The following is a 24,658-nucleotide window of genomic DNA, read 5'->3' as shown; positions in this document are numbered from 1 at the left end:
GCTGGGCTCCGGGGCCTCTGGGTCTGACTCCATTGCCTCCCTGGAGGATACTGGGGAGTCTGTGACAGCCGCCATTCGAACGGCTCTTGCCTGTTTACAGATGGGTGTTCCTCAGGCCCAGCCTGCAGCTTCCAGCACCTTCTTTAGGCGCAGTAGATGAGAGACTGCCTTTGTGGTTCCTCCCTTGATGGAGTTCTATCAAGGGAGGAACTACATGCTTGCTGGTCAGACACCAAGGCGCTTTCACGTCTGACAACGGATGGCAGGGTCTTGGCGGCCATGCAGGAGGCACCCAGGGTTGGCTTTTAGGCAGATGCCAGCAGTGGAACTGGTGGAACCTCTCTTATTATCCCAGCTGATGAGGCTTTGCGGCCTAATACCAGGTGTCTGCGGCCTCAGTGCTGTATTACTGATGACATTCTCTGCAAGGCCTATGACTCTGGGGCCCGCATGGGCAGGATTAGGAACTCTCTCTTCCATCTTAGGCTGTCCCTGTCTTCCTCTTTGGAGTCTATTCCACTGGAGCACACCATGCAAGGCCTGGTTGATGCATCTCTGCAGGCCTTTGCCCTCATGTCAAGGGAGCTTGGCCGCACACTCTCCCCACTGGTTCATGTTCGCCGCCAGGTCTGGTTGGCGCAGTCGCCACTTGTACCGAGCCTTGTAGAAGAACCCTCCGGGCCCTGTCTGTAGTTCCGGGGGAACTTTTCGGCTCTGCAGTACTGGACGCCTTGGATCGTACAGCTTATGGCCTCTCGAACAAGGCAGCAGCTGGCAGGGCTTCACCGACGGCACTTGGGCAGCTGCGGGTCCTTCATGGAGGTCCTCGCGCCCATCTCCTTTCATTGAACCCCAGGGTCTGGTGCCGGGTCAGAGATCAGTCCAAAGACCTGCTCCAGATCAGGGAAACCGGGCTCAAGACCAAGTTGGTCATCTCACCCCTTTCGAGCCGCACAGTCTAGCTGCATCCTCCCAAGCCTTCAACGGGCCGGGGGGGCCTGCAGATGATGAGGGCCGGTGGTCGGTTATTTTACCATGGGACAGTTCGGCTTCTGGGCTGCCCACACCCCGGACTTGTTGTCCATCCTGTCCCGGGGGTACCGTCTTCAATTCCACCACCGGCCACCTGTCCCTGGCCATGTCAGGATGACTGTGATCCACGACCCGGTGAAGACACAGGCACTGAATCAAGAAATCTGTACCTTGCTGGCCAAGGGAACTATAGTGCCTGTGGACCCCCTGATGGATCCGGGAGGCTTTTATTTAATATATTTTCTGGTTCTGAAGAAGACCGGGGGCCTACGTCCAGTCTTGGACCTCAGGGGCCTCAATGTGTACTTGAAGGCCATGCTTTTTTGTATGCTGACCACCAGGGAAGTGCTGCAGGCGATTTTCCCAGGCGATTAGTTCACTTCCATAGATCTCAGGGATGCTTATTTTCATGCCCCAATCGCTCCACCCCATTGGCGGTTTCTTCGTTTTGCTTTTCAGGGGAGGCACTTCGAGTTTAGGGTCCTCCTGTTTGGACATTCACTGTCTCCCGATGTGACGCTCTCTCCTCTGCAGGCACGAGGATTAAAGATCCTCCCATATCTATACAACTGGCTCATTTGTGCCGCGACACGGGACCAGGCGGTTCGAGACACTCAGTTAGTGCTCCATCATGTGGGATGCTTGGGCTTGCAGGTGTACATGGAGAAAAGCAGTCTGACTCCCTCACAGGAGACTGTCTTCCTGGGCATTGCCATGAATTCCATCTCAATGACTGCTTGCCTGTCACCCCAGTGGGTCAACAGTATATTGAGCATGCTCCCAGAATTCAGGCGCAGCATGGCACTGCCTCTTATGCGGTATCTTCGACTTCTGGGCATGCTTACAGCTGCATCTGCCGTAGTGCCTTTGGGGCTGCTGTCATTGCGGCCCCTCCAGATGTGGTTGAACAGCTTGAATCTAGACTCCACACGGAACACTCATCATCTCAGAAGACTTCGGGTGGGGCCTCAGTGTCTTCAGTCTCTGTCCCAATGGAGGGTGAGGGTGTTTATGACGACATGAGTCCCGCTCGGTTCCCTCCCATGTCGTCGGGAAGTTGTGTTTACGGATGCATCCTCCACGGGCTGGGGTGCAACCTAGCTGGGTCAAATGGCACAGGGGACATGGTCCCAGCGGCAAAGCAGGGAACACATCAATGTCCTGAAATTACAGGCTGTGGTTCTGGCTCTTTGGAGCTTTCTTCCAGGCTTGCAGGGGAAGCATGTGCTGGTGAGGTCAGACACCACCACTGTGGTTTTTCACAGCAATCACCAGGGGGGACCAGGTCAAGGACACTGTTGTGCTTGACTCAACGGCTTCTGACCTGGCAACGTCATACTTGGCCAGCCTACATCCCGGGGCCAGAGAACGTGCCAGCAGATTTTCTATCTCATCAGAAGCCGCTTCCAGGGGAGTGGAAGCTTCACCAAGAGGTAGTGGAGTTCATCTGGAAGGTCGTTGGCAGGGCGGACGTGGATGTCTTTGCCTCAAGGGATGCATTTTACTGTCCCCTTTGCTTCTCCTTGGACAACAGCAGCCCTCTGGGACACCATGAGCTGGCACACGACTGGCCCCGGACCCTCCTTTATGCCTTTCCACCATTCAGCCTACTTTTTCAGACTCTCCTGAGGGTTTGCCAGGAGGGGTACAGGGTTCTGCTGGTGGCCCCCTTCTGGCCAGCAAGGACTTGGTTTCCTCTACTGTGCGAACTCAGCTCTGGCTCGCCAATGCGTCTCCCCTCCAGGAGGGATCTTCTTTCCCAGATGGTGGGTCGGATTTTGCACCCCAAACCAGACCGGCTCCATCTCTGGTTTTGGCCACTGCAAGGCCGGGGTCCACTTTTTCAAGATACACTGGGTCAGTAGGGCGTACAATGGCTAATGCATGGGCGCCGTCCACGCGAGCTGTCTATGCTAACAAGTGGGCAGTCTTTGCAACCTGGTGCCGTAATAAAGGTCAGGACCCTGTGCAGTGTTTAGTCTCTGATCTTCCTGCAGGCATTACTGGATCGGGGACGGTCTCCATCTACCTTAAAAGTGTATGTGAGTGCCATTTCCTGCTGGCATGTCGGGCTGAATGGTTGTTCGGTGGGCCGAGACAAAGATGTTGTGCTGTTTCTGAGAGGTGCTCGGCGTTTGCACCCACCCGACCGCCCTGTGGCACCGGCATGGGACCGTTGAGGTGCCACGCCGAGCCTCAAGCCCCTCTGGAGCTGGAGGCTGTTCGGTCCCTCCCATTTGAGCCCCTGGCATTGGCAGACCTCAAATGGCTCTCACTTAAGACAGCGTTCCTTTTGGTGATGGTTTCCACAAAGTGTGTTTTGCTGCCATCACTGGGGTGCCGTTGGACGTTACATGCCGTGCGGCCTCCTGGAAATCACCTAGTACCTTCACTCGGTTTTACAGGGTAAATGTTGCTGCGCCCCATCCCCTTTAAGGAATTCTGGAGCAACATACCTCTACATCACATTAGGGTGGGTGGTGTAATGGACGTCCCTTGAATGTTGTCGATTCCTCGTGACCTTGTTGACATAATTCATCCAGTGCTTGAAGCACCGCCTCTGGCGGTCAGTAGGGATGACATAGAATGAAAGTTACTACTGTAACTATGGTTCTATGAATCCCGGATGACCACCAGAGTGCTTGGTTCCTTGGGATCCTTGCTTCTCATGGGAAGGTTGAGGGATTTAATACCGGGTGCCATGTGACTATACAGAGTCACGTGGGTCCCCGGCAGGTCACAGGTGACTTTGTTGTCATTAGTACTCGACCTGCACATGCGCAAGAATGATCATTCAGTGCTTGAAGCACCGCCTCTGGCGGTAATCCGGGATTCATAGAACCGTAGTTATAGTAGTAACTTTCGTCCTGGTTAGCGGTGACGGCAGCAGTCAAGACAAGAACGACTATGGCAGTAACCTGTGCTGTTTTTTAAGACATTTGTCTGCTCAAGAGACATTAGAGTGGGGGTAACGGGAGTTGGAGAATTGTCGGTCACAGTTGTTGAGGAAAACAAAAGACAGATTTATATTGATGGTTAAAAAGTGGAAATTAAGAACTGAAAGAGAAGAAGATGAAGATAAAGAAATAAGAATATCTTAGACTCATGGAATTCGGCGCCGAGGAAATGTTCAAGATGCTATCGGAAAAACCAGTGGATTGGTGAAAGAACTTTGGACAAAGACTACGGCGGGTAGACACTGTAGTTAATGGACCAGAGTGGGAAAATAGTATAGATAACGAGTGACGGGAGCAGTGAAACATCGAGTAGTGAAAGGATGAGTCCAAAAAGAGGAGATTCTTCAGCGAAGGCAGGTGTAGGAAAGAGGGGAAGAGTGGGGAAAAACTGGGATGAGTCTGAAGAAGAAATGGAGGGGAAAATAAGAGAGTTCAAAGTAATTATTAGAATTAACGAGGAGAAGGCATTGCAAACAATCAGTTCAGTTAAACTATCCACGATTGGGTGTGCTGTGGTGGTGCAGGGGTTAGGCACAACCCACATATGGAGGCCTTAGTCCTCAACATGGCTGTTGCAGGTTCGATACCCAGCCTGGCGACCTTTGTCGCATGTCTTCCCCTTCTCTTATTACCCACTTTCCTGTCAATTAACTATCAAATAAAGGCCACTAGAGCCAATAAAACCTTTAAAAAAATTTTTTTTAAAACTATCCACGATTCTGAAGAATCAAGTGGGGGACATTACTAATGCAAAAGTTCTAAGAGATGGAAACTTGATAAGTTGTAATACAGAAGAACAAAAAGACAGAGCATGTAGGATGAAAGTAGGAAAGTATAAAGTGACAACCGTGAGTCTGGTACAAGAAGGAAGTAAATGGAGGAAGGGAGTGATTTGGAGGATCCCGACTGAGGTTTCAATTGCATGGCAAGGGCCTCTTTGTACATGAAATGCACAGCCTGGTGAAGGCTTTCATGAGAAAGATAGTTTCTTTCAAGACAACTGGAGAGCAACACTCTCACTCACATGCAAATCCTGGAAGAAGTCACACCATCAGCTGATCACCTGTGCAGGTACTCAGTCATGCTAGGAGCATTGCATGATGAGTTTTCAAGGCGCTTTAAGGATCTCAGTACAATGGAGGGTGAAATGCACATGATTCCTCTCCCTTTACCTTCAGTGTGGACGATGCATCCAGTGATTTTCAGCTGGAACTCATTGAATTGCAGTCTGATGCAGTAATGGCCGAGAACTTTACCTAAGACAGTGCTGGATTTCTACTCTTCTCTCAGATGAGAACTGTCCTAACATTAGGAAACATACTCAGAAGATGTTTGTTCTCTTTGGCTCTACCTACACTTGCGAACAAACATTTTCAGTGATGAAATTTACAAAATCCGATATAGCTCCTCTGTCACTGATGATCTTCTGTTAGCTGTGCTTCACATCTCCACTTCAGACATTCAATCTGACTTTGATGCACTCGTTAAAGCCCAGGAGAGATTAAATTTCTCTCACTGAACAAGGAAAAAGAACACACCAAATGAGGTGGTTAGACCACAAATGTTAAGGCACCAGATAGCAGTGAACTGGGACACTTTATCTGGAAGCCTTTTTCTCAAAATCACAGTTAAGTGGCAGTTCAATATGTTGTTTCTTGCTTAATGTTTTTTTTGGGGCGGGGGGGTTTAGCTTTACATCAGGTTATAATGTTATTCCCTCATCAAAAACACAGCTGGAGTGATGCCTTGATTCCGCTGTGAATGTTTTAAAAATCCTTTAATCTGGGCGTGCCGTGGTGGCATAGGGGTTAGCGCGACCCATATTTGGAGGCCTTGAGTCCTCGACGCGGCCGTCGCGGGTTCAATTCCCGGACCCGACAATATTTGCCGCATGTCTTCCCCCCTCTACTTCCCCGTTTCCTGTCAAAAAGACCCCCTGGAGAGTTTAAAAAAAATCCTTTAATCTTCCATGGTGACTATTCAAAAAAAATATTTGTTTTACCACATCTATGTCTAAAAAACTCCTCCTTGGAGCTGCATCCTTGGGGACAATGTGATGATGTGCAGAAAGCAAGAAAAGGCCCAATTTCTAAATGTTAAATTATGAAGTCAAATTTCTTTTAAGTCATATTTGATATATACAACATTTTCATAACAACTGATGGTAACATAGGTACTTTATTGTGCAATAACATGACACTATGTGCCTGGAAAATACACAATACTGCCCATTTAGTAAATATCTGATTTATCCTGCACAATAGAATTGTCTTCTAAACACAAAATACAAATGGTTTCAGTGATAAATTAAGCTATCGAGCAACACACAATTGACACTTGACTTTAAATTTTTTAAAACTTTGTCAATAATGCCATTCAACCTCAAGCAAGAAAGCTCTCATGTTATTGTCGGTGACATCTTCAATCTTGCCTTCGGTGTCAGCTGTTGATCCTGTGAGGTGCTGGTACCTCCATGAATGATCGACGTGGTAATCATCCTCCCAGCAAGAAAATATTCATCATCTTTGCCTGGGAGCTGTATAGAGTTTGGTCACCTTAATAACCACATTCACCAACAGTTGTCACATTCTTGTGAGGAAATTCTGAAATATCTCTCTTACTGACATCAATGCCTGCACAGTCAAACGTGATGAATTTCCTTTCATCCGGTCCCTCAAATATTCTGCATGTTCTTAAGCAGTTCATCAAAAGGGTAAGGATCTCACACTTTGGACCACTGTTGTCCACTGAATTCATCTTCAGTGAATTTCAGTAATATGTCATTGCAATGGTCGAAGAAAGCACACTTAAAACCTCGTACATCTCCATCCCGAACATTTGTTCTGCTGATGTTGAAGTGGTTGAAAGGTGTTATCTTTGCTGAGAGATTACAAAAGCAGCAGTCATGTTGTCTGTACTGTCAAACATGTGGTGTACAAATAACAGAGACACAAAAGAGGATTTAAAGAACTAACTTGTAAAAATACCTTTCCTCGGTAGAGTGCATCATATCTTCTTCAATAATAGTTGTGTATTTGCTGTATTAAGAAGAAAATAGAATAAAAAGTTTACATGTTTTAAATTCATCAAGAATAAGGCATAGTGACTTTTATCAGTCAATGTTGGCATTCAGGCAGATAACACCAGCATGTTTGGGTAATTCTTGCACACTACTCAAAGTTCGATAGAAAAAATGGTGGAAACATGTTTTTGGCTTCAATGACGTTATAAGCAAGTTCAGTTTGGAAACGTAAAAGAGATCTTTTAGTTTCACTTTTGCTGTGTTGTTTCACCTGTTTGCAGCTTGTTTCAATGTTGCTGCACGTTTGCACCTGTTGGCCACCGTATCTGATCAAGTCATCATGTCCTCACCTCTCCACAATCTGTTACAACCAGTAGATCAGCAGATGGAGGAGGTAATCTGCTTTAGGTGTTGGTCAATTCAAATCATGTGACATGAGTTGATGGAGAAATTAAATAGAGAAAAGACAACAGGGTTAAATAAAGAGAATATACATGGACAGAAGAACTAACTGTTTTGACGTTTGACCTCAATTTCATCCATATTTAAAATTGTTAGTTGGGTAAAAATAAGTTTTCTTACTTTTTTTGTCAACTGGGTTCTTTCATCTTCCTCCACCTGACTGGTGGTGTAAAAATAAAATTATGGACAACCCTGACCATCCTCTTCATGAGACCATCTTGGGAAAACAGCATCTTCAGTCAGAGGCTTCTTCAAATTTGCTGTAAATGCAAAACATCTTTCCTGACAACACCCATCACCACCTACAATAACTCTTTGAAGAATCTGAATTAATGACTTGCAACAACATTTAATTTCCCTTTGAGATCAATGAAGTATTTTTGATTTGTTTTTGTCAATCCAGGCTTCACGGCAGAGAGAAAAATGTATATACACGTTATTACTTATTTATTATTGGAGCCTTCCAATTAAATTTCTTTAAATTTGTACATTTTTAAATGTACAGTTGAATGACAATAAATTCTGTATATGCCTATGTGCAGTGGTTTGTGGTCCAGGATGTAACTGAGATACTCCTTCAGTTTATTTTGTACATGTTTTAGACTTCCAGGTCATTTTGTCATTGATTATTACACCAAGAATCAACTCAGATAGCACGTGATGGTAATTTAACATCGAATGGTCAGAATGGTTGATTTTTGGTTGAGGTCGACAATTTACGGTGGATCAACCGTCAAACAGTCATCCAATTCTAGCCAAGTAACCAATGTTGAAAAGAATCAATGCTTTATGGTTGAAATCTAATGAATGAAATGCCAATGTCTGATCACTGTTGAATCAATGTATGCCGTTTGTCGCACGCCTTCTCCTCCTCTCCTGAGCTCAGGGTGAGAGCATTTTATTATTGAGGTGGGGTTAATCATGTTTTAAATTAAGCACTGTTGAGGATAGTGGGCTGTAATTCCTTTCTGTACATTTTATTACTTGTCCATAAAAGTTGTTACCGACTGTTTTGTGCGTGATATGTTGACACAAAAACATCTACAAGTTACTACAAGAAGTGAAGTGGTCCACCCCACTATTCGCATGAGTGGGAGGTCCCAACCACACAGCCACGTTGCTGTTGACTTGTTTGCAAAAGATGTTAATTCAATGTTGAATTATGATCACAAACGTTGAATTTATGGTTAAGGTTGACAACTGATGGTGGATAAACCAATCATCCAATTCTAGCCAATTAACTAATGTTGAAATGTCATTGAATCAATCTTGTTTTGTGGCCGAATTCTAATGATTGAAATGACAAAGTATAATCCAGTGTTTTTCAAAACTAGTCCTCAAGGCTCACAGCCCTGCAAATTTCAGGCATTTCCCTAATTCAGCACACAGGATTTTAATTGATGGCTGATTAACAGGGTTTTGCTGAATTGCAATCAGTTTGCAATCAGAAATGCAGGTCAGTTTGCTTTAACTACTAATTTTGAATCCAAGTATGCCGTTTGTCGCTGACCGAAGTCAAACTTGGGTTACCCCAACTTGTACCGTTTCCGTGGTTCATACAGTACAAAGCTTAACCTCATGGATGTTGGTCTTCCATGGACAATAGACTGTTCTGACAGTCAAAAAGAAGTCAAATATGTTTACAGATCTACCCCTGTTTTCCTAAATAAAATGTTATATTCATGCCGTGTTGTCATTTTAAAGCTTGTGTACACACATTTTTGGAAATATGTTCATGTAAGATAATTAAGAACATCATAATACCCATCATCTGCCAATAAATTTGTGTGTTTAACACCAGTGAAAAAACATTTAATGGTATGTTATGTAGAACTATCAGACCACAAAATGTACATGAATGAAAATTGATTACTTAGCTTTCATTCAATATAAAATCAACCCAAATGCACTTGTAGATACACATTCAGATGATGGTTGAGTCAACACTGATATAGTGCAGTGTTTCCCAACCCTGGTCCTCAAGGCATACTGTCCTACATGTTTTAGAGGTTTCCCTGCTTTAATGTGCCTGATTCAACTGATTGCAGTTCAACAAATGCCTGTTAATCAGTCATCAATTGAAATTAGCTGGCCTGAAGCAAGGAAATACCTAAAACATGCATGGCAGTGAGTTTTGAGGACCAGGGTTGGGAAACACTAATATAGTGTCAGTTATGGTTGAAACCCTGATGTTGATTCAACATGCAAGTCACCAACCACTTTTAATGTCAGGCTTCAGTGTAAATTCAATGTTTCTGCCTGACATTGTTTCACTCATATTGTGCTATCTGGGAAATTTTTATTTTCACACCTCTTTGCATCAGCATTTGAATGTCCCTATTACAGTAACTAAACACCTTAAAGTGTTTGCGTAAAGTTAATGCTAATTTGTTTCTATCAAATAATCTGTTTAATTTGCACATTTACAACGTAATCATCAGCAGTAGCTCAGAACAAAAAATTCCTGTACTCAGCAAGCAAGACTAATTTAAATGTTATTGATACCTTGCACATATTTATGCAAAAGATGAACAGTTTTGGAACTAGTACTGACCCCTGAGGAACACCAAAAGCAATGTCCAAGCATGACAATATATACTCTCCCATCTTCACTAAGTTTTTCCTGCCTCCAAAGTAACTTCTCACTCAGTACAATACTACTCCCAATGTATTAATCAATAAATACATTCCAATTTATTGATTAATATTTTTATGATATTATGATTTTTATGATTGTGTCAAAAGCTTGTTTAAGATTAATGAATACTCCTACTATACAGTTTATTGTAGCATATCTGTAAAGATAACAGTATATTTTAAATATTTTAAATCAATGTAAATGGATTGTGACCAATAAGGTCAATGGGCTAGCTTTCTCAGAAGATAGATACGACTCATGAATGAGCAGAGAGAGACTAGAAGTTTGCAGTTGTGAGTGCCTTGTATTTATAGTAAGGAAAATTATATACATATTTACAACATTAGTGAAAACATCCAAATGGATGTATAAAATGCACAAAAGAGAAAAACAAAAAACCCAGAAAATGAGGGAATGAAAGTAAAAATTTACACCTGGGTTACATTATGGTCTCTTGCTTTTGGGATTTCCTCAGTTGATTCAATTATTTCCAATGATGTTGAACTGTTTGATCTGAATCTGTATTGTCTGTTCAGAAAGTAATTTATATTTTATCATTTATATTTTTTTAAGAATTTATCTTATTATTGAATTGTTTTTGTAGTATTGTGGAGAACTGTAAAGTAACTTGTGTAGTGGTGTCTGTCCCCAGTCTTACACAGCAGCACAACTTTAGCTATTTTCAGTGAATTCATGTATAAACTTCAAACCAAGCATTTAACATGGTCAAAGTGAGCTTCGTCATTTCAATCCTGAGTTATTAGTAAGCCCAAACTACTGGCATCACTAAAACTAAAAATTACTTCATAAAACATTATTGTACAGTCATTCCATAGATTTAATCACAGTTGTGGTTAAAAAGTTTTATTTGTAACAAAAAGATTTCTTCAAGTCTACACATTGAGATGCATTGCATCTCCATATAATTTATATAATGGCCCAATGAACACTGAAAAGTACACGTCAGCCTTATGTTCCAGTAATAAAGTTTACGTGGAAGAAGCTGTGAATCTGCTGGGCGCTCCCCTCGCCCACAACGGCCTCTAGCTCAGCAGGAGATGCATTGGAGATTTCCTTGAGACTGGGAAAATTATGCATCAGAGTCAAAGCTTTGATTCTGCCAACCCCAGGGATCTGCTGGATCAGAGTCAGGGTCACTGAGTCCAACAGCCGACCTGAAGTCTTCCGCCTAAAAGGATTCTCTCTGCCCTCCCCATGAACCTAAAGATAAATGATAATAATACATTTTATTTGTAAAGCGCTTTGCTAAAAACTCAGACACTTTACAGGAACACTGTAGCACAGGACATCATGTAAACACAGCAAAAGAGAGCTTGAGTTACTATGTGTATACACAAGATAATTTCAAGTTAATAAAAAAAAACACCCACATGCTACACATATCTAAATATTTCTATGTTTCACAAGGAAATTATGAACAATTTACAGCTTTAAACAAAGACTGATTTTATCACGTTCTTTGATTTCTCCAGGGCATTTAACACAATTCAGCCTGATCTGCTCTATGAGAAACTTCAGAAGACACAGATGGAGGACTCAACAATCACCTGGATCTATGACTACCTGACTAACAGAACACAGTTTGTGAGACTGAAGAACTGTGTGTCTAACCAGGAGGTCAGCAACACAGGAGCTCCACAGGGAACTGTACTCTCACCATTCATTTTCACTCTGTACATTTCAGTCTTCCAGCATAAGTCCAACTCACTCTTTTATACACAAGGCCCGAGGGCTCTTAACATTAGCCCATTCAAGTCTGCACACATGAAATATACATTTAATGCTCTGCATACCTCCATTACCAACACATGCAAAGTTATCTGCATGAGACATAGGTAAAATATGCTATAGATAAAGAAAGAAACCTGGCTGTAGGTCTGCTATCCAGATCAATATTAGATACTTACAATTTGAGTAATGAGCTGTGAGGCTTCTGTTGGTCCACTAACTGGGAGCAGAGACAAACCTAAGTCAAACACCACAAATCTCTGCAAAGCAGAGAAGTATTGCTCACTGAGCCGTGTCCTCTCCACTAATACCAGCTCCTGAAAGCTGCTACTGGCCTGAAAAACACAAGAAAACAGTGCAGACCAGTGAGAAGGTTTGCAAAAAACTATACTGTCAGACAGCTCACTGGCATCACCTACATTTCGGTATCGAACCAGCTTCCTTTTGTAGCTATTTCCTGCTATTATGTCACACTCTGACACATAAAGAAGCCTCGTTTTGCTGGGAAGATGGAAATCTGCGACACCCAGCTCCTTTTCAAAGAGGATTTTCACACCTCCATCTGCAGAAGAAGTTTAGCAAGGTTAGCGTTGAGATGCAAAAAGATGGCAGGCGTTCAAAGTGATACACAGTAATCTAAATTGATCAGTTCAAAAGTAGAAGTCATTATTTAGATTTACTATATACAAAATGATAGATTTTAAATCTATTTCCTTCAAATTCTATCTAATTTGACGATTATGGCTAACAGCAAATGTCATGGCCAAAACAACCACTGAGAAAACTCACAAGGTGTGGACTGCAGCTTCAGTAAGAGCTTAAAGAGCAACTACACACAGACATACCCAGGACATGGATTATAACTGTAGCATTTGTTGTGTTAAGTCACTCCTGAACCACAGACTTTGTTGGTCTAGAGCAGGGGTGTCAAACTTCAGTTCTCAAGGGCTGCTGTTCAGCAGTTTTTAGATGTGCCACAGGTACAAAACATTGGAATGAAATGGCTTACTTACCCCCTTCTTGTGTAGATACGTTCTCCAGAGCCTTGCTATAATAACCTAATTTTTCAGGTATGGTGCAGCAGAGGCACATCTAAAAGTTGCAGGGCAGTGGCCCTTGAGGAATGGAGTTTGACACCTGTGCTCTAGAGAAAGGACTGGATAGCTGGTACCAGTTAGAAATTGCAACTAACTGATCCTTTGGAGCCATTTCATTTTTTTACTTTCACAGTTTTATTTTAACAATTAATTAGAAATTAAGCTCTTACACTTTTAGGATCAGCAGTATTGAGGATCACAGTTTCCATCTGCTAGACCAGGAGTCTGAAACCTAAAGCTCCAGAACCTGCAAGTGGCTCTCTGGCCCTTTTATTAAACGATTAAATACTTCCCCGATTTCTTTCATTCTTTTGTTCTGTGCCCCCATAAAAACACTAATTGATTGAAAATCTGGTACAAGATAAGAATGAGCAACAAATGTCAAAAGTTAGAGGAAGCATGAACTGCAATGACACGAAAACACTACGTAAAAGTTAAATAAATATTAAATAAATATTAAACGTGAAGTATTGGAAAAAAACAAACTACTATATACTGTCAATAACTCGTAGATCAGAGCAGAAAATAAAATGCTGTCAGTTCATTTAAACTTTACTTCGGTAAATTTACTTTGCTCTTATCTGTCAAAAGGACAGTATAGAAGTTCACAAACTTAATAAGCCATGCTTGTTTTGGAGAGAATGTGTTTCCGCCTAAAGCCTTTTAAACCTACACATTTCTCATTGTTTTGTCATTAAACATCTAGGAGAATCAAATACAGATGTCAGGCTGTTCTGTTCTCAAACTGTGTACTAGCTCTTAGTCATGTCTGATATTCTTTGGATATTCAGTGCTCGGCGCTAAAAGTAACAGAAGTGGAAAAAAGCTTTTAACCTTTTAAGCCCTGAAGAAGAGACGAAGTCCTCCATTTTTCATGACAAAGAATGTGTCCATACGGAAGATCTGAATTCACCAAGACAGCTGCTTTGGGATCCATACTGCTAAACACTGACTAAATGTTGTCATCCTGACAACTCTTCGGATGATTTTTAACCACCTCTAATCACCAAGGAATGTTTCTTCTTCTTTTTTAGTTGCTGTTGATAGCCAATGTACAGGTGCGTTAGCGCCATCTATTGTAGTGGAATGGGAAACAGTAGAAAATCCCTTAGGCCTACATCTTATTCCTGCCTCATAGCAAGAAGGTCCAAGTCTTGTGCGAAATTCTACCCGATTTGAATCAGAGCCTATCCCACTCTATTCTCTATCAGTTCCAAACAAGGAAATTAATCACACCAAAGAAGCATATTATATTTATTTATTTTTAATCATCTCAGAGGGCGATGAGTCTGCCTACAGGAACGAGGTGGTGCGACTGACAGCATTGTGCACAGACAACAACCTGATTCTAAACACAACCAAGACCAAGGAGATCATAGTGGATTTTAGGAGAAGGGAAAGAAACATTGAACCACTAAACATCTGCGGAGAGCCTGTGAAGAGGGTGTCAAACTTCAGTCTCCTGGGAGTTCACATTATGGATAACCTGGTCTGTGATGTAAACACAGCAGAACTGCCAAAGAAGGCCCAGCAGAGACTCTATTTCCTGAGAGTCCTCAGAAGGAACAATATTTCTCAAAAACTGCTGGTGTCCTTCTTTCGATGTTCTATTGAAACCATCATCTGCTATTGTTTCTGTGTGTGGTACCCCAGCTGCACAGAGGAGGACTCTCCAGAGAAGAGTCCTCTTCAGTAAAATCTGCAGAGTGGCTGCTCTCTGCTTTCTCTCAAAGATCTCTACAGGTCCTGCTGCCTCAGGAAAGCCAAGAATATTTTAAAAGACTCACATCCCGGTCACAATTTGTTCCAATTGCTGCCATCTGGCTACAGATACAGGACAAACAGACTGAAGAACAGTTTATACCCGGTAGCCATAAGAGCATTAAATACCCTGTAGTACTATTTTCATCAATTTTTTTATAATCCATGTAACTTATTGCATGGTTCTATAATGACAATAAAGATTGTTATTATTATTGTTGTTATTACTATTAAAAGAAGAACTGTAGTACAAAACAACAGAGATGAACTTAAAGAATTGATATTGACTCTGACAGAACCATTAAAATCAGGCCTGAGCAAAGACATGTGGAGAAGAACTGGTGTCAGGGTGCCTGGGTGTGTGTGAGAGTGTGAGTAATGCATCTTTTCCAGTGAGGATCTAGGTGGAGAACCTGGGCAACCTACACAGGTGGAGCTCATCAGCCTCCTCAGAATGCTGGGATTAAAAGAGTGGCAGAGCTTTCACTCAGCACTGGATGATTAGTCTGATTAGTCTCTCTGGCCGCCTCTTGTTGTTACCTGTCACTAGCTGTTTACTATCTCCTGTGATTTGCCAGAAGTTGTTTAGTCCTTGTGTTTGCTGCCTCTAGGTTGTCTCATTGGATTTCCAAGAATAATCAGTTCTACTGTTTCCCCTCCTGTGGATTCACCTGCAAGTTACCTGCCTGCCTGCTCAGCCGTTCATCATTTCTCCACTCGGCTCTATCAGACCCCTGGTTCTTTGTATACCCACCTCACACTAATCTGGGGATTCACCATCAACCATTTTCCACACAGGACGCTGGCCATCTTTTCCTCCATGCCTCACTCTGAATCATTCTAAAGTAAGCTCTCTTAATTCATCCCTGATCAATCGTTTCTGGCCACCATTAACTCCACTCTCTTTCCAGACGCCACCGATCACGAGACTCTTTCTATCCTCCTGAAGGATCAAAGACAATACTGAAGACAATACGGGCTGCACAGTGGCGCAGTTGGTAGCACTGTTGCCTTGCAGCAAGAAGGTCCTGGGTTCGATTCCCGGCCGGGGTCTTTCTGCATGGAGTTTGCATGTTCTCCCTGTGCATGCGTGGGTTCTCTCCGGGTACTCCGGCTTCCTCCCACAGTCCAAAAACATGACTGTCAGGTCAATTGGTTTCTCTAAATTCTCCCTAGGTGTGTGTGTGCATGGTTGTTTGTCCTGTATGTCTCTGTGTTGCCCTGCGACAGACTGGCGACCTGTCCAGGGTGTACCCCGCCTCTCGCCCGGAACGTAGCTGGAGATGGGCACCAGCAACCCTCCCGACCCCATTAGGGACAAGGGTGAACAGAAAATGGATGGATGGATGGATGGATGGATTTTGAGACAATACACTTCTTTCAATTTCAGCTTCATTAATGTTTTCAGAAAAAAAATTAAAACTGAATCTTGTACAATAAATCTAATACAATAAAATCTGGTCTTCTAACAAAGAATGAAAAGTTGTATTATAATATTAATAATTTAATTTTCTGGATAAAGTTTTTATTCACAAATGCTGCTTTCTAAACATTACTTGATCCTTTTTAATGTGAAATAATTTCATATAAGAAAGTGCTTAAACGTTGCAACATCACAAAAGCTACATCTTTATACCAATATGTTAAAAGCTCAATTGAACATTTGAAGCTCCTCTTGCGCTTTTAACATTCGTTTTACTTTCCCCACAGTTAGTCTGACTATTCTTTTTGGATTCTTTTTTTTTTTTTTTGGCTCAGTTTATTTTGCCAAACTTTTTTGTTACTGATGTGTGACTTGTACTATTTTCTTTGAATTTTCAACGAAGACGAAAAAACAACAACAACAAAACGTTTCCATAATTCCGCTTTTTAACTCCAAACTGTCCGCCTGGATGCGAACTTAGCAGAAGTGCGGAAATATCAACCAAAAAGGGTTGGGCGGGGTGAAGGCAGGCGATGGAGACACTACGCACAAAAAGAATGCGCAATTGAAGGACACAGCACAGGAGGAAGAAGTTCGCGCAAGAGTGGCGCGTAGGAGGTGCTGCGGTTGATTGGAGCGGAATCTGAAGTTGACAGAGCAGAATCTTAGAGCTTAAACGTGGCCGGGAAAAGGAAAAGAAACAATTAAAGAGCTTTGGATGAAAAAGAAACTCATTTAAATCAGTTAGATATACAGTATGTCAGACAGTTCCATTACCTGCAGTACCACCTTGGATACATCCTGATGCTGAAGTAGATTTTTCATTATTAGAAAAGAAGAACAAAGATAAATTTCACATTATGAATAAATATATAGTACAAGAATACTTAAATATAATGTAAATATAAATATTATAACTATATACACATATATACAGATGCATCAAAAAATACAGCTAATAGGGTAGGGATAGCATTTATTGTGCCACAGTTTCAAATTAAGGTAGGGAGTAGGATTAGTGATGGAGTGGGTGTATAAATGAGAAATGCTTGCTTTGCTTTTAGCAGTTCAGTGGGTAGAAGAGGTAAAACCATTAAAATCAATCATTTGTTCAGATTTTAGTTCTTCATTAGTCAGTTTGCAAAATAATCAGTCAGACAGTTGACCAGATATATTAATTGAAATACAACAAACACTTTAATCAATATGATGGGGCTAACAGTAAATTTTGTATGGGTTCCAGCACATCACAGAATTAAGGGGAATGAAATGGCAGACAGGATAGCTAAGGAGAGTACCAATCAGGTAAAGATAGATATTAATGTTAGTTTTAGTATAACAGGAACAAAGGGGTATAATTAAACAAAAAACCAAAGAGAGGTGGCAAAAGTTATGGGTAGAAGAAAAGAAAGGAAGGTGGTTTTATAAAATCCAAAAGAGAATTGGACAAATGAGAAGAACAGAAAGAAGCAGGAGAGAAGAGATAATTATTTCATGACTTAGAATTGGACACACTGGATTGAATAGATCACTATTTTTGATAGGGAAACATCAGACAGGGAAATGTGACTGAGGGGAAGATGAGACAGTGGAACATGTAGTTTTGAGTTGTAGGAATTATCTGTTTCAGAGAAACAAGTTACTGAAAAACCTTATTAATATGAAAATGAAATTTGATATTGTTGATTTACTGCAAAAGTACTCGGGAAGCAGAGGATATCTGGCTATATTTGATTTTTTGAAACAGAGTAAGTTGTATAATAGGATATATATATATATATATATATATATATATATATATATATATATATATATATGTTATGGAAAGAGGGATTATTGATTAAATTAGAAAAACTTGGCATAAGTGGTAAGATTTATAACTGGGTTTTAGATGTTCTGTTTGGTAGAGGAATAGAAGTTAGAGTTGGGGCTGCTTTCTCTACTAGATATATTGTTGAGAATGGTACCCCACAAGGCAGTGTGTGTAGCCCAATTCTTTTTAATATTATGATAAATTACATTTTTGGTGAGATAGATTGTAGTATAGGGAAATCTTTATTTGCAGATGACAGGGCTCTGTGGGTGTGGGGACATAATATATATTTGCAGAAAAAGATGCAGGATGCCATTTTGAAAGTGGAAGGTTGGGCAAATAAATGGGGATTTAGAATGTCAGTTGCAAAGTTATTTGTTTTTATAGAAGACATAAGGAAGTTAATTTAAATCTTTATAATCAGAAGCTTGAACAAGTGAATAAAGTGAGATTTTTAGGTGTCATCTTTGATGAAAAATTAACTTGGAAACAGCACATAGAATTAGTTCAAAATAAATGTAAAAAAGTGAATAATTTGTTGAGATGTCTTTCTGGACAGGAATGGGGATCTTCAAGAAGTGTGCTGTTGGGAGTTTATCAGGCTCTCATGAGATCTTCCTTGGATTATGGGTGTATAGCATGTATGGCAGCTGACAGTCATTTGAGAAAACTTGATAGTGAACAAACACAAGGATTACGATTATGTTGTGGAGCTTTCAGATCATCTCCTTTAGCTGCTTTGCAAGTTGAAACTGGTGAGCTTCCTTTAAGGTTCAGAAGATTGAAGCTAATGTATGTGTATTAGGTAAACCCACAGGGACATAATTATGATCATCCAACTAAGGCTGTGCTGCAGGACTGTTGGGAACATCATTCATCTGATTGTAATAGCTTTGGATGGATGGGGACATAAAAGCTCAAAATTTCGGTTTGACTCAGTTTAAGTATAGTTTTACGGTTCCACGGTCACCAATTCCACCATGGTTATTTATCACACCAGAAGTTGATCTGCAATTGGGGGAATTTCTTAAAAAGGGAAAGACTCCAGAATGGGTTATAGTTAATTATTTTGGAAGATTTAAAGATAGTATAATTATATATGCAGATGATTCTAAAGATCCAAATAGTGGCAGAACAGGAGCAGCTGTGAATATTCCACACCATAAAGTCATGATTAACAGATCATCTAGCAGTTTTTACAGTTGAATTATCTGCCATTATGTTAGCTTTAGAATGGTTGCTTGATGATAATATTAGAAAGTAAATATATAATTGCATCAGATAGTCAAGCTGCATTATTAAGTATACAATCTGGCAAATCTTGTAGATTAGATTTATTATTAGGTATATATCACTTATTAGTTCAACTACATAAGAAATGTTTTGTTCGATTTGTCTGGATTACTGCTCATGTAGGTATAGAAGGAAATGAAGTAAATATATTAGCTCAACAGGCCCTGAAATCAGATATTAACTTAAGTATTCCTTTAAGCAAAAGTGAGGGTAAATCTATTATTCAAAATAAAATCCTTAAGGTTTGGCAGGAACAATGGGCTAATCATGACACTGGTAAAGATTTATATAAAATTCAAAAGACTGTGGGGGGTAATAGTTGTATGAATGGAAGGCGGAAAGAAGAGGTAGTCATATCTCGACTTAGAATTGGTCATACTGGACTTAGTAGTTCTCTTTTCAGAATAGGGAAACATGAAATAGCGACTTATAATTATTGAAATCGTATGGAAACAGTGGAACATGTCTTATTAGAATATAATAAGTATTCAGAGGAACATCAGCACTTAAAGTCAATACTAAATAGAGAGAAAATAGGATTTTCTATGATAAATCTTTTAGGAAATAAATCAAATTGTTAGAAATCAATTAGATTTTTAAAAACACTGGGTTATTTAATCGTATTGTATGTGTGTGTATGCATGTGCACACACACACATACATACATGAATGTATGTGGATGTGAATTTGCACATTCGTGCATACCATTGAGGCGGGTATTATTAAATTCCCTCCAAGATCATTGATGACCACACTCCAGTCCGGTTAGTGGCGGTAAATGCACCTTCAGTTGGTTGCCATCCGCCAATAAAAAACAAAAGAAGGTGTTTTTTTTTTATTTTTAACAAAACATTTATTATACAATAATTTAACAATAAAAGACATTTCATAATCAGATCAAGGATACTAAAAAAACAATAAATATTTACAATAACAGCTTGTTATATTTTAATTCTCCTTGATTAGAAATGGTGTACAACACATTGTTAAAACCCCACAGTTCTAAAAAAAAAAAAAACCCTTTCAAATTCCTGGTGGCTCTGTGGAAACAAAACTCCAATCTCAACCTGGCCTTGATGTTAACCTTCCACAGAGCCACCACGTCGAGTTGAGGTCCAGCCTACATTTAATTCCGTCGAGTCAAGTAAATAGCCATCTTGGCTTCAGCTATTAAATAATTTAAAATCCGGGATTTAAAACTAGTGGATCAACTGTAATGTACACCATTGATAAAAACGTAATTGGTAAAAACCACGCCAAAAAGGCTAAAAATGCTTGTTAAAAAATTTTAAAACTGGTCAACCGTACACAATCCATAAAAATATGAAAAACACTCTCAGACAAACTGCAAAAAGGATACTCGTTTAAAACCCCAGGACTGATGACCAATAAAAACGAGTTTGTGGCGATGGCGCCGTGAAGGATCCGCCACTGCAGATCCCCAGTCCTTTTCTTTATTGGAGGTTTGTAAAGAGTCCTCCACTGAGATTTTTGTCCTCCAAGTTTGTCAGTCCACACACTGATGGATCTTTTGTGGAGAGTTCTCTTATTCAGGATCTTTACGCAATATTTGTACAGTACTTTTGGGTGTGTTTTACCTAAGTCCATTCCTGGGACCATACTCCGCAGGAGGGGACCGCTGTCCTTCTCAAAATCCAGGTCCAGGGACACGTCCGGGAATGGGTCATTTTTGACAGGCAGGCACTCTTCTGTGGCGTGTAGCTGCAGGAGCCGCCTCTCCCCAGCTGTCATTCGGTCCTTCACTCGCTCCATGAAGCGCCGCACCAGTCTGGCGGACCGGAACCCAAGCAGCTGGCCAACCTCCTGGACGTTATAAAAGTCCGGTCCAGCCACCTTCACCAGCCGCCGCAGGGTCACCGCTCCGAACCTGGACAGCACCTCAGAAAGACCTGGCACGGTGCTGTCGCAGACGTCCAGTCTTGCTCCACAGATCAACGGTTCTTCTAAAAGCCAATGTAGAGAATTATGCGTTTTTGATCTGTGCCGTTTAAAAAAAGCACAAGATTTAAAAACACTCTGGTAAAACTGAGGCAACCCTTTTAACTTTAAAAGACTAAAATCAGTTAAAAACAAAGCAGCATCCAACCCCAGAAAACTGACACGTCTGAGAAAACAGCTGGCCACATCCCTCCACACAGGGGATCCTGTCAGGATGATTTTCCACTTCCATAAAGTTTTATAAAAATGCATTTCCCCCGGGAAAGCCATATATTGCCGGAAAGGCCAGAGTCTGGAGAAGCCTCTGGTGTGGTCGTTTGGCTTCTGGGACGCCCGCAGAAGGAATTAAAAATCGAAAACCCTAATTGGTCTGAAGAAACTGTAATCGAAATGTAGCTGTTCTACTGACCAGGTGGACAAGGCTCTGGCCCCCCTCCTCTCTTGGTAAAAACAAGACAGACTGTGGCACCCAATGTAGACCGTTCCAAAAAAAGTTGACCATTTCTGATTGAATTTTTGCCAGTAACCCAGATGGTGGGTCTAACACGGACAGCTTGTGCCACAGCTGTGAAGCGACAAGGTTGTTTAAAACCAGCACCCTGCCCCGGTAGGACATTTGTAAATGCAGACACTTCCATTTTGACAATTTGTTTTTAATTTTTTGCTCAATGTCATCCCAGTTCTTATTCACAATATGTTTACTGCCTAAAAACACACCAAGATATTTAAAACCATCTTTCTTCCATAAAAGACCTTGAGGGGGAACTGGGAGCCCAGCAGACCACTCGCCAATGGCCAGGGTGTCGCTCTTTCCCCAGTTCACCCTCGCAGCGGACAAAGTAGAAAACTTTTCCGTGATCTTGGTTAAAACAGTGACATCTTACTGATCTTTTATAAAAACAACAACATTGTCAGCATAGGCAGACAAAACCATATTATTCTTAAAACCAGGTAAAGCCAGACCATAAACACTTGAGCGTATTTTCTGAAGGAGGGGTTCCAGGGAGAGTGTGTAGAGCATCCCCGAGGGTGCGCAGCCCTGTCGAACAACTCTATACACCCTAAAAGGAGCACACAGGCTACCATTGATCTTCAGCACACTCTCAATGTCACTGTACAGTACCTGGATCTTGGCGATAAGACCCTCGCTGAACCCGAACCCCCTCATGGTTTTCCAGAGGAAGCCGTGTTCAACGCGATCAAATGCCTTTTCTTGATCTAGTGAAATCAAGCCAGTTTGTAAACCCAATGAACCAGAGACCTCCAAAACGTCCCGAATTAGGTCGATGTTATCCTCCATGGACCTCCTGGGGACACAATAGGTCGGATCCTGGGGGATGACCTGCTCCACAGCCTTTCCTAACCTAGTGGCCAGGGGCCTTGGAGAAGATCTTGTAGTTGGTACAGAGGAGGGACACAGGGCGCCAGTTCTTTATGTCTTGCAGGTTCCCTTTCTTGGGCAGCAAGGTAAGAACTGCCCTGCGACAAGACAAGGGGAGTGAACCAGTGTGCAGGCTTTCATTGTATACATCGAGCAGGTCTTGGACCAGAAGATCCCAGTAGGCCTTGTAGAACTCAACAGTGTTCAGTGCATCAATGCCTGGGGACTTCTGGCCCTGCATGCTGAGGAGGGCTGTGTGGAGTTCTTGAAGCCCCAGAGGGCGCTCCAGGTCGGTGTTGGTCTCCCTGGAGACCTCATGTAGTTCATCACAGAACTCCTTGAACAGTTCCTCGCTCTCTTCATATTCACTCTGGAACAGAGAACGGTAAAACTCCACAGCCCTCCTCCTGATCTGCCCTGGTTCACCCAGTTGCTGCCCGGTGTCCTTCAGCAAAGAGTGGATCTGCTTCCTCTGCCCATGCTTCCTCTCCAAGCTGAAGAAAAAGCTAGAGGGAGCATCCATCTTTGTGATGTTCTGGATCCGGGACCTGACCATGCGCCTTGGACTTTATTTTCCAGCAGGTTGGCTAAAACTAGCCTTTTAGATTTGAGAGCTTCAATGTGCTCTCAATTTCCTGTGGATTCACCAAGTTGTTCTAATTGAATGATGTTCATCTCCAGATCTCTGATAGAGCCGGTAATGTCATGGGTAACATTGAGAGTGTGCTGCTGACTCAGCAGTTTTATTTGAACTTTCCCATCATCCCACCACTGTCTCAGACAAGTAAAATCAGATTTTCTCTGTCTAAAACCAGTCCAAAAATAACTTAAAATCTCCTTAAAACCTTGATCATAAGTTAAAGCTGAGTTAAAATGCCAGTAAGCGCTTCTAGGTAAAATGTTTCTGATAAAAACACTACCTAAAAGCAACGAGTGATCTGTAAAAGCCACTGGTAAAATCTGGCATGTTTTAAACACGTTAAAATGGAGTTTAAAACAATAAATACGATCAAGACGAGCTAAAGAGATTCGGTTTTCCTTAATGTGGGACCATGTGTACTGCCTGGAGCCTGCATGCATCCTTCTCCATACATCCACCAGGCCGTGAGACGAGACCATCTTCATTGAGGAGAAAAGTTGCTCACATACATATATAAACAGATATTCTGTCTCCCACCTGTCCAGAAAAGTTCTATTTTCTGTCTTTCTTTTCGCCATTTTTTGGTAGTGTAACACTGTGACAGCTGTAGTTTGAGGTCGCAGTGTGGTTTGGGGGAGAGGCATGGGGATGCGGGGTGCGCCGGGGCTTTCAACCCAAGGAGTGCACAAGAAGACGGATCACCACCTTCCTAATACATCCATGTCCGCTACCATAAGTGCTACTGACACAGAGGAGGAGGCGTGTCTGCCTCTGTCCTGATTGACGCTCCAAAAAAACAGCAGAGCGTTATGGAATTTGTAGTATAAGCGGTGAATGCGGCGTCACAGTGTTGCCACCGTAAAATACCGGTGGGCCGGCTCCAATATTAATTTGAAATTGGCTCGCGGGCCAAATATAATTACACTGCGGGCCAAATTTGGCCCGCGGGCCAGAGTTTGACACCTATGCTCTAAAACCTTAGTTTGTTTTAAAAAGGTTCTAAAAGATTCTGCAGGGTACTTCGGTTCTTTAATACCAGATTGAGACACGGATGCTTCACTTGTATCAGAGAACCAGCTCTCAGCTTCACTGCTGTCTGATACCTCCTTCCTCTCAGCAGCCAGCTTGAGTGCACAGCAGCCACCACATTCTTTCTTTTGCTTCGCCTCTTTATCCCCCTGCACACCGTCTCTCTCCCCCTCTACACTTCCATCCTCACCACCATTCACCCCATCACCACAGTGCACCCCTCCTTACCCACACACACACACACACACATATTTCCAAAGTTTTACCGCTGTCCACCACTGACGCCTCAACCACACCGTCTGCTGGCTCTTCTGCAGCGGGCTCCCCCGCAGCAGTTCCTCCGCTGCCCTAGCCTCACCAGGTGGGTCCCCTACCTGCTCAGCAGCAGCGGGCTGCTGCTTT

The 24,658-nt window shown here is 42.1% G+C and overlaps 1 protein-coding gene across 1 annotated transcript; it reads right to left on the bottom strand.

Moving 5' to 3' along the window:
• Positions 1–10,959: 10,959 nt before the first annotated feature.
• Positions 10,960–13,990, bottom strand: faap24 (FA core complex associated protein 24). The gene is made up of 4 exons (XM_028026584.1): positions 13,792–13,990; positions 12,280–12,422; positions 12,040–12,195; positions 10,960–11,332 (listed from the first exon to the last, which is right to left on the bottom strand). Exons 1-4 carry the CDS (start codon positions 13,892–13,894, stop codon positions 11,081–11,083), a joined length of 654 nt encoding a protein of 217 aa, XP_027882385.1. The 5' UTR covers positions 13,895–13,990; the 3' UTR covers positions 10,960–11,080.
• Between the last annotated feature and the right edge of the window lie 10,668 nt (positions 13,991–24,658).

The sequence above is a fragment of the Xiphophorus couchianus genome, chromosome 2 (assembly GCF_001444195.1).
Source record: "Xiphophorus couchianus chromosome 2, X_couchianus-1.0, whole genome shotgun sequence".
Lineage (NCBI taxonomy): Eukaryota > Metazoa > Chordata > Actinopteri > Cyprinodontiformes > Poeciliidae > Xiphophorus > Xiphophorus couchianus.
This window is presented reverse-complemented; position numbering and strand designations above follow the sequence as displayed.

Coding starts and splice junctions, on each gene's coding strand:
- faap24 (XM_028026584.1), bottom strand. CDS start 13,894: ATGGATCCCAAAGCAGCTGTCTTGGTGAATTCAGATCTTCCGTATGGA. Junction 12,196..12,279: donor AGCTGGTTCGATACCGAAAT/GTAGGTGATGCC, acceptor TGTGTTTTTCAG/GCCAGTAGCAGCTTTCAGGA. Junction 11,333..12,039: donor CACAGCTCATTACTCAAATT/GTAAGTATCTAA, acceptor ATTTATCTTTAG/GTTCATGGGGAGGGCAGAGA.